Here is a 10614-nt window from a genome sequence, read left to right as displayed (position 1 = left end):
TGATTAGCAGTAGCTCCTACCTATCTCTCCGATTTGGTCCTGCCGTCAATATCTACACGTACTCTATGGTCACAAGACGCAGGCCTCCTTATTGTCTTTAGAATTTCTAAGCAAACAGCTGGAGGCAGGGCTTTCTCCTATAGAGCTCCATTTTTATGGAATGGTCTGCCTATCCATGTGAGAGAAGTAGACTTGGTCTCAATCTTTAAGTCTTTATTGAAGACTCATCTCTTCAGTAGGTTCTATGATTGAGTGTAGTCTGGCCCAGGAGTGTGAAGGTGAAAGGAAAGGCAATGGAGCAACGAACTGCCCTTGCTGTCTCTGCCTGCCCGGTTTCCCTCTCTCCACTGGGATTCTCTGCCTCTAACCCTATTACAGGGGCTGAGCAACTGGCTCACTGGTGCTCTTTCATGCCATCCCTAGGAGGGGTGCGTCACTTGAGTGGGTTGAGTCACTGATGTGATCTTCCTGTCTGGGTTGGCGCCCCCCCCGTGGTGGAGATCTTCGTGGGCTATAATCGACCTTGTCTCAGGATGGTAAGTTGGTGGTTGAAGATATCCCTCTAGCGGTGTGGGGTCTATGCTTTGGCAAAGTGGGTGGGGTTATATCCTGCCTGTTTGGTCCTGTCCGGGTGTATCGTCAGACGGGGCCACAGTGTCTCCCTACCCCTCCTGTCTCAGCCTCCAGTATTTATGCTGCGATAGTTTATGTGTCGGGTGGCTAGGGTTAGTCTGTTATACAGTATCTGGAGTATTTATCCTGTCTTATCCGGTGTCCTGTGTGAATTTAAGTATGTTCTCTCTAATTCTCTTTTTTTCTCTTTTTTCTTTCTCTCTCTCCTTTCTTTCCTTTCTTTCTTTCTTTCTTTCTTTCTCTCTCTCTCGTTCCCTCTCTCGGAGGACCTGAGCCATAGGACCATGCCTCAGGACTATCTGGCCTGATGACTCCTTGCTGTGCCCAATCCACCTGGTCATGCTGCTGCTCCAGTTTCAACAGTTCTGTCTGCGGCTATGGAACCCTGACCTGTTCACCGGACGTGCCACCTGTCCCAGACCTGCTGATTTCAACTCTCTAGAGACAGCTGGAATGGTAGAGATACTCTGTCTGATCGGCTATGAAAAGCCAACTGACATTTACTCCTGAGGTGCTGGCCTGTTGCACCCTCTACAATCAATGTGATTATTATTATTTGACCCTGCTGGTCATCTATGAACATTTGAACATCTTGGCCATGTTCTGTTATAATCTCCACCCGGCACAGCCCGAAGAGGACTGGCCACCCCTCATAGCCTGGTTCCTCTCTAGGTTTCTTCCTAGGTTCTGGCCTTTCTAGGGAGTTTTTCCTATCCATAGTGCTTCAACACCTGCATTGCTTGCTGTTTGGGTTTTAGGCTGGGTTTCTGTACAGCACTTTGAGATATCAGCTGATGTCAGAAGGGCTTTATAAATACATTTGATTTAAATTTGATTGAAGTAGTTGTGTGTGGTTCAGTAGTTTTGTGTGGTTCAGTAGGCTTTCGGTTCAGTAGTTGTGTGGTTATGTTGCTACTTTTCTGGGCCCTACAGTATGGACATGGTCAGTAGTTGTGGTCTGTATTTGGTTGGTTCTGATGCTACTTTTCTGGGCCCTACAGTATGGACATGGTCAGTGGTTGTGGTCAGTAGTTGTGTGGTTTTGGTCAGTAGTTGTGTGGTTCAGTAGTTGTGTGGTTGTGGTTCAGTAGTTGTGTGGTTGTGGTCAGTAGTTGTGTGGTTCAGTAGTTGTGTGCTTTTGGTCAGTAGTTGTGGTCAGTATTTGGGTGGTTCTGATGCTCCTTTTCCTGGCCCTACATTATGGACATGGTCAGTAGTTGTGGTCAGTAGTTGTGGTTAGTAGATGTGGTTGTGGGCAGTAGTTGTGGGCAGTAGTTGTGTGGTGGTGGGCAGTAGTTGTGTGGTTGTGGGCAGTAGTTCTGTATTTAAATAGTTTTGTCGACAGTATTTGTGTGGTTCAGCAGCTGCGTTGTTCAGTAGTTGCGTGGTTATTGTCAGTAAACAAGCACACCATTCTAGACCGGTCTGCCTGTTTTACAGTTTGAATTGCTCTTCTAGCTAAAATGGTTGAAGACTTGTAGTGACCAGAATTTTCCCATTCTAGTCTTTGGCTCCTGAAATGCATTGGGATTCAGGCAAATATCGTAATAGTGTGAAAAGTATTATTAGTAGTATCAAAAAACATTTAAGCACACTGGCCAGTGGTGGTCTGGACATTTGACAGTTGTTTTGGTGTTGGTAACTTTTGCGGTTTTGGCAGCAGAATAATATTATTATTAAGTATGAACAGTTCGTAATGTTGTGCTTTGCTTTAAGCAAGCACACCTAATTATTTCAGGCCACTAATTCAGCTGATTGGCAAGGTGAGCATCAACAAGCCCAAGTTGGAGATGTGCTGCGACAAGTAGGATCCAAAACTGGTGGCTGACTTGTTGGTGGCCCTTCTGCCGAGAACTGTGCTGGCGAGCAGCAACCAACCATTCAGCATAAGGCTATGTGTGTAAGGAGAAGCTGGACGATTACATTGTGGAGGCCGTCCCCGGTAACATTTTCACTAATTTTACCTCATGTTACCAGTTTCATGTACAGCTTCTATATGCGTTCTCATTGTGCTGGAATATTATTATTTATTGGAAAGTCTGGTAATAACTTTGTTTGAGCAGATCCCTACTCATCGGCCACTATTAATGGTCATAAATGTTATTTTTTTATTCTCTCTTCCTTTCACGGCTCCTTTCTTCTGTCTTTTATCTCTATCTCTAGCCTATCATATTCTTTTTATCCTTATGTTCCCTTTTTTCTCAACATTTCTCTCTTTTCCCCATGCTCTCCTCTCTGTCTTTATCCTCTCACTTTCCCCTCTGTCCTACTTTCTGTCCATCCATTTTCTACATTTTTATATTTTTCTCTTTCTTTTTCATCCTCTTTTTGTATTGTTTCTCCTCTCTCGCTTTACCTTTCTCTCTATCCTTCTCTCAATTTCTTCATCTCTCTTTCCCCCTTCTTTCTCGTCTCTCATTCCCCTCTACCTCCATTCTCTTTATCCTATTTCTAACTTTCTCTATTCTCTCGCTTTCTCTTTTAATACCCATTTCTTCAGCAATTCCACACCTTTTTTTCAGGGAATATACCATTTCCATGTTGTTTTTTTTTCATATGCACGGCAGCTTTTGATTAAGTTTTTGGGGTATGTTTTGTGTGCGCACAGGCTTGCTTAAGTTTGTGTGATTCTTGAGATTGTTGAAGCTTGAGCTTTTTATTGATCTAATTCAATGTTGCATTATGTCAGTACCATAAAGCATGAGTTGTTTGGTCAGTTCAACCAAAAAAAGAGGGGACAAAGACCATAGTATCATGGTAATAATACATTGTAAACAACTACCATGCTTTCCTGTTTACATGCTGCTAGTACTAAAACACATGCAGTCACTCCACCTGTGGTAGTACAATCAACAAAATACATGGCTTTTGGGTCACTAGCATGACAGGAACATATGAAAGGTCCATGGTATTCTTTTCCATTGTACTACCATGGTACATGTTTGTAAGGGCTGTCTAGTTCTTAACCGTACATCCCACACACACATTAGGTTGTGCTTTAGCATCAGTTTGAGAGGCTCACAGATCAATGCTAAGCTATCAATTGCCTATAATACAATTGTTGAATTGTGCTGTGTAGGCTCTATTTGACATCTACAAAAGACTGTTGGGTGGGATGAAGGTGTTTTGTTGAGATGCAAGAAGACAGTGTCTTAGTCATTTAACTGGAGGGGGTAGTTAGTTTGACAGGGGTATCCCTTGGCAACAATAACATGTGGAAGACAGCCTTTTGCTAAGAGATTTCTTCAACCAGAAAAGTGGACCCCCCCTTCCTTCCTCCTAAGGAGATTATAGCTTGCAAATGCAGGTACTCTCACTCTATCCGTTAGTTTACATGTTCCGACTTGCCCTAATCAGAAAAGACCCCACCTCAAAAACAATATGAACTTTGTGAAATAGTTTCGGTAGAAACGTTTGTTGAGTTCCGTAAATATCCATCCATGGCCTGCCCTATGACATTCCCTAGCCTAGCTTGACTAGTCAGTCAGTGATAGCAGACCTTATTTCCATGAGAATGGCGAGGGGCAGGGAAAGGGTTAAGCCTGGACTGTGGGATAAGGAAGAATAGGCATTCAATGCAACGCTAATTTTCTGCCCCGTGGGACACACCAAGAAAAGAGGACAAAGCCCAGCATAAGACATGCTGAGAACCACGGTATACTGTGTGCACCTGCATGCTCTAAAGCAGTGAGGGAACAATGAGATTTACCGAAACAGGCAATTATGCTCTGAAGTCCACTCTCCTTTTCTGTTGGCAAAGAAGCGGGCAAAGGTCTGGAGAAAGTGAGATATTATCGGTGGATGTAGACCTATATAGGACTTTTACTTATGCCAGATTTTCTCAAGCTACAAATAAATCAAAGAAATGTATATGAAAATCTGTCTCAATGTTAATCCTAAAGCCTAGCTACATTTGATGTAAATGGTGTTTGTTTAGGAATTTGTCATAGAAAAATTGTGAAGGTAGAAAATAGAAAAATTATAAAACAAATCTTTATTTCTTTTGTTTTTACATTATTACCGTCAAGTGACTTGAAATAACAATACCCTTACTATAAGGGCATTAATAAAAACATTATTCAATACATTTCACAACTCTAAATAAGGCCTGAACCTTAGAAAGCAGCATTGATTTAAACTAAACAATAACAAAATCCTCAAACATTTGTTCAGTTTTGTTTCAAAAAGTTGTGAAATAAAAAACCAACTGCTGTTAACTTGAATATAAATCAAAGTATATAGACCCATTTAGATGTACATTCGCTTTCTAAACAGACAGAATAGGCAGTCTGAGAGAAAAACTTGGGATTGTCAGCGTCGAAGCCATTTTGTTCAGAATTCATCAAGATAAAGTCCACTTCAACTTTTTGAGATCCCATTTCAGTCCTAAAAACTATTTTCATATGAGGGGGTTTAGAGAAAGGCCAGAATGGGACAATATCTGGGGTTTGCAATAACTCATGACCATTGAGGCGTTCCAACTAAAATGTACACTGAAACCAATCAATGACATCATCTTGCCACAAAATAGTGTTTGTGTCAGTGACTGATCGCATCTTTGTATTAAAATTACATTTTTCTTTCTTCAATCCCTACACATTTACTAACCACATCTGTCTACCACCAGTCAATCCCAGCAGACCAAGTGAGATCAGGTTGTGGGTAAGAGTGAATTCAAAGGTGGGTGAGTGGAGCTGACCCTCCCAGGTAATGCTGCTGGATGTTAGCTGCCGAGGCAGAGTACCCCCTCTGGGCATCTGAAGCATCTCCCCCAGGCATGTACATGCTGATCATGTCTCTGAGATGGTCCCCCTGGACCTGGGGACCACGCTGGGCCTGGTGGTGGTTGTGGGTCCCCGTAGGGGAGGGGGACATGCTGTGGCCATCAGACTGCTGCTTCACCATAGACATCACTGGGCTGACCTGCTGGGGGCTGCTGCTGTAGGACATGGGGCTGGATGACAGAGATTGGAGAGTGAGTTACTAATCAATTGAGGCAAATAAATGAGAGGAACTATTGGACTTGAAAAAGTCACAAAATAACAGAAAACAAACATACAACCTACATTAACAAGGTGGGAATAGGCTACCAACATCCTTAAAACAACCTGGCCATTGGTTTGGTTGTTCCAACATCTCAATGACTGTTGATTAGCAACAGTTTAGGCCTGTAGCTCCCATTGGAAAGGAAATATAGAATACACAGCAATTCCATTCATTGACAAAACCATCTAAATTCACCTGTATGCGTTGGCACCATTCATGTAGGCCTGCGCCTGGGCCACGCTGGACTGATACTGAAGTGCTGACAGGTCATAGCGGTGAAGTTGCTGGCTGTAGCCGAGCGCCTCGCTCTGCATCGCCGCTGTGTAGCCCCCGGTGTGGCCCCAGCCATAACTGTCGATTCTGGGGTTTCCACCTTGTCCCTGAGCCGTGGACGCACTCAGCAGGTGGTTACCAGCCGACATCTGATACTGCGCGGCTAGAGTATTGTTCTTCGGCATTAGTTTGGTTTTACGACGGGGTTTGTATTTATAGTCTGGATAATCCTTCATGTGCACCGCGCGGAGGCGCTTGGCCTCGTCAATGAAGGGCCTTTTCTCTGCGTCTGTCAGAGATTTCCACGCGACACCCAGTCGTTTGGATATCTCAGAATTGTGCATTTTGGGATTCTCCTGGGCCATTTTCCGTCGCTCACCGCGAGACCATACCATGAAGGCATTCATGGGCCGCTTGACTTTGTCCATCGGGTCGGGTTGGATTGCCGGTGGTTTGGATCCTGTGTGGCCGCCCCCGTGCCCCCCTCCTCCATTGGCAGGTGGCATCCCTGTTCCAAGATGATGCGAGGGACCAGAGGACTTGAGTTGGTGCTCCATAATGTTATACATATTTACCATAAACGAAATATAAAATTTGTGAACAAAGTTTTAAAAGTACACCTGCTGTCCTCGCAGTGGTTGACCAAACTTCCTTGGTAAAAAGTCGGTGAAAATGTCAACCAAGCATCCCAAGCATTAGTTGAAAACTATACAATTAAAATGTCAGAGATGTAAATAAAGTCGTAGCAAAAACATCCTGCTACCAACTCACTATTCAGATGCAGACCTTTAGGCTACTCTGAGAATTGAGATCAAGAGATACTGCTGTAGAGTTCCTTCTTGAAATCAAAACTCCCTCTCCCACTGGTAGCTTGGTGATTATAAAAAGGATTCTCCAGTAAATCCGCTCTTAACTTCCCTCCCTTCCTCCACCCTACTAATTTACATCACTATAGAAGGGGTGCGGTGAATTTGGAATGCACTTGAGTGAATATGAAAAGAGGAGGAATCGCTGAGGGAGGGAAGGAGGGGGGCAGGGGGGATCCCTCACCCACCTCTCTCTTTCCAATAGCAAAGACAAACTTTAGTTTGTTACATGTATTATATAGTTCATGTTTATTTCCATAACATTGGCCACCACAGAGACATGTTTAAGGCAAGGGAGGTAGGAAGGAAGGAGGTGGAAGGGGTTCATCTCACCCAGTCTCTCTCCAATATAAACTTTTAAACTATTTTAAATGTTCAGATTCATTATTTTTATTTACTGAAGATATAGAGTCATTTGGTTTCCGATTTTTTTTGGCCTAATATTGACCACCAAACTAATGACACTTGTTGACAATAATCCAAGTTTAGGCTTTTCAAATAAATGTCATATAAGAATGACATCTGTAGTGTTTTTGAATGACCTAATATATGACAATATACATTCCATTGCATTCCATTGTCGAGTGCATGGTAGACCTATGTTTTCAGAGAGAAAGGATGTCAACAAAACAGGATCCATTTCCCAATATAGCCCATGATCCATGCTCCCTCTACCCAGTAGCAGCTCCCTGCTGTTCTAAAATCAGGCTAGGTGTGATATTACTCGTAGCTACCCATTGACACCCTTTTCTAGATTACATGGTCATCACTTTACACCTCCATTGTTGGTTAGGTGTTCACCCATAGCCATCCATCAGTAAATAACAAGACTACTGGGCCGGCATCATAACCGAGTGCTAACTGGCACCTAGTTAGCACTCATCATAACAGAGTGCTAACTAGCACCTAGTTAGCACTCATCATAACTGAGTGCTAACTGGCACCTAGTTCACTTCAAACTGAGTAGAGTGATACAAGCAAATAGGTTGATTACAATAGCTAAAAATAGACCACAATGTGCACAATAATCCCAGTCCCCCTCAGCTACGGGGAGATTTGGTTGGTTGAGAGGTCAATCTGTTGATTTGGACTTGTCTAAAAGTCCACAGTAATAGACACGTTATTTTCCTAGCCACCGTGCTTCTACATCTGCATTGCTTGCTGTTTGGGGTTTTAGGCTGGGTTTCTGTATAGCACTTTCAGCTGATGTAAAAAGGGTGTTATAAATCAATTTGATTGATTTGGAATAGGAATAGTTCCAATCGCCACAGTAATACAGCCATTATGCAATTTATTTGGGCTGATTCCAATGACCAAGACAATACAGCCATTATCCAATTCATTTGACTTTATTTGGACTTATGGAGGAGTGAGTGTTCGTCTCCTATTGTGCCAGGGTCATTCTTATTGTGAGCATAATATAGGGGAAGTAGAGGAAACACATTTATGTCTCCTGGTGTTGTGATGGTGACAATCAATTCAGCATTAAAGTGGACAAATAAAAGACAGACAGGGAGGTTTGAAAGCCTCGAGCATTATATACATAAGAAAAAAAATGATTGGCAATGACAGATTTGAGGCAATGAGGCAAAGGAAAATGAAGTGAAGAGGTTGAGGAGAAGAAAGAGGGAAGAAAGAGAGGGAGGCAAAAAAACAGAGTTGCACAAAGAAAGGGTTGGTGATGGGGGGTTGGTGGTAAGGAGAGAAAGTCCTCAGAGACAAGCAGATTGAAAGCCGCTCTATTCATCGCTCTCTCCTCCGGCTCTTCTCATGTAAATGGCCCTGCAGTCTCCCAGCTATCCGTCACAGGGCAGGGGAACCCAGGCAGTGCCCTTTACGAGCCTCCCGCACACACAATTGCCCTGCCAACAATTGGGGTGCCAGTGGGGGGTGGGCGGTCACGGTTGGGAGGCCAATCCTAGTGAGAGAAATACTGGAGGATGGATACCGGAGGGGAGAGAAATTAGAGGAATGGCCACCGACATTGAGCCAGAGAAGCATACATTGGTTTAGGTTCATTGTGTTAAATAACATAAGGAAAAGCAATGAAATTACAAGAGAAACAGTGTGAGAAATACAAGAAGCTGCTTGACGTCATTCTCAAGTGTAAAAAAAACGTTTTGGGTGAAGATTTGTTTCTTATTGAGAAAGAAATAGGACGCCGACATGCTTTTATTTCCTAATAACTGATTAATTTAAGACTTGCTCAATTGACACGCAGTCTTGGGTGCCTTCCATGCAGTGGTGCTGCTTGACTCAGCAATCCTACACTAGACATTTATATTTAAAGAAATACAGATCACTTTTTATTTAAATGCACCCACAAGAGTTAGAAGATAACTCAAAGTCTTGAACTCAAGTGTCATATTGATAAACCAACCAATTTTTGTACAATGTATACATTGTTTTACTCGTTACTGTGGAGTCATGAAGTGGATCAAGTGAAAAATAATCCCATGTAATCATGTTTTTCCAGATATGCTATTGGAGTACATTTCAGTCATTTATATCATCTTTGTGTGTGTCTTTATGTTTAGTTTATTAGGATCCCCATTAGCTGTTGCACATGCAGCAGCTACTTTTCCTGTGTCCTGAAACAACTACTCTTTAGGCTATAGCCCCCTCTAAAGATCACTGTGTCAATTGAGCAAGTCTTAAATGATTCAGTTATTAGGAAATAAAAGCATCTCGGCGTCCTAGCATTTAAACAAAAAGTGATCTGTATTTCTTCAAATCTAAATGTCACTAGTATAGGATTGCTGAGTCAAGCAGCACCAATGGATGGAAGGCACCCAAGACCGGAAAGTATTTGGAATCCATCTGGTGGTAGATAATGGTATAACAACCCAGCCATTATGTAATATATTCATTTTTCCTCTGACAGAAAATGTCAAACTAACATTCTACTCCTAAAATGGGACTGGTCAAGCATAATGCATTTGCCAAATCTCAACAATAAATGTTCAATTTACACAAAATGTGATTAGTACTCTGTACTATGCTCAACTCTAACTCCAATCAACTGCAGATATCCAAAGTTGTATCTCCAAGAAGCAGTCAGACATTAAATCAAAGACATTCAGACTTTGAGAGCAGCATCCAATGTATAAAAGCTTACATTGTTTATGTTAAAACATACGGACACAAATTTCAGCTAGTCTACAACGTCAATGTTTAATTATGCTTGAGCAGCAGACAACTGTTTGCATGATAAAGTTGCTCACAGTATACATACAGTACATTGGTAAAGTATTCAGACCCTTTGACTTTACCACATTTTGTTACGTTACAGCCTCATTCTAAAATAACATTTAATTTATCTATCTACAAACAATACCCAATCATGACAAAGCAAAAACAGGTTTTTAGAAATTGCAAATGTATAAAAAAAAACAAAAAAACTGAAACACCTTATTTACATAAGTATTCAGACTCTTTGCTATGAGACTCACAACTGAGCTCAGGTGCATCCGGTTTCCAATGATCATCCTTGAGATGTTTCTACAACTTGGTGTCCAGCTGTGGTAAATTCAATTGATTGGACATGATTTGGAAAGGCACACACCTGAGAGTGCATGTCAGAGCAAAAACCAAGCCATGAGATCGAAAGAATTGTACGTAGAGTTCCGAGACAGGATTGTGCCAAGGTACAGATTTCGGGAAGGGTACCAAAACATTTCTGCAGCATTGAAGGTTCCCCAAAACATAGTGGCCTCCATCATTCTTAAATGGAAGTAGTTTTGTTACCACCAAGACTCTTCCTAGAGCTGGCCGCCCGGTCAAATGGGGGAGAAGG

The 10614-nt window shown here is 42.3% G+C and overlaps 1 protein-coding gene across 1 annotated transcript; it reads right to left on the bottom strand.

The window, feature by feature from the left end:
- Window positions 1-5307: 5307 nt before the first annotated feature.
- On the bottom strand, window positions 5308-6530 carry LOC139381193 (transcription factor Sox-19a-like). Its single transcript, XM_071124626.1, has 2 exons — window positions 5875-6530; window positions 5308-5587 (listed from the first exon to the last, which is right to left on the bottom strand). The coding sequence occupies exons 1-2, from the start codon at window positions 6528-6530 to the stop codon at window positions 5308-5310; spliced, it is 936 nt and encodes a 311-aa protein (XP_070980727.1).
- Between the last annotated feature and the right edge of the window lie 4084 nt (window positions 6531-10614).

Source organism: Oncorhynchus clarkii, chromosome 2 (genome assembly GCF_045791955.1).
Source record: "Oncorhynchus clarkii lewisi isolate Uvic-CL-2024 chromosome 2, UVic_Ocla_1.0, whole genome shotgun sequence".
Classification (NCBI taxonomy): Eukaryota; Metazoa; Chordata; class Actinopteri; order Salmoniformes; family Salmonidae; genus Oncorhynchus; species Oncorhynchus clarkii.
The sequence above is the reverse complement of the archived record's forward strand: the minus strand, read 5'-3'. Positions and strand labels throughout refer to the sequence as shown.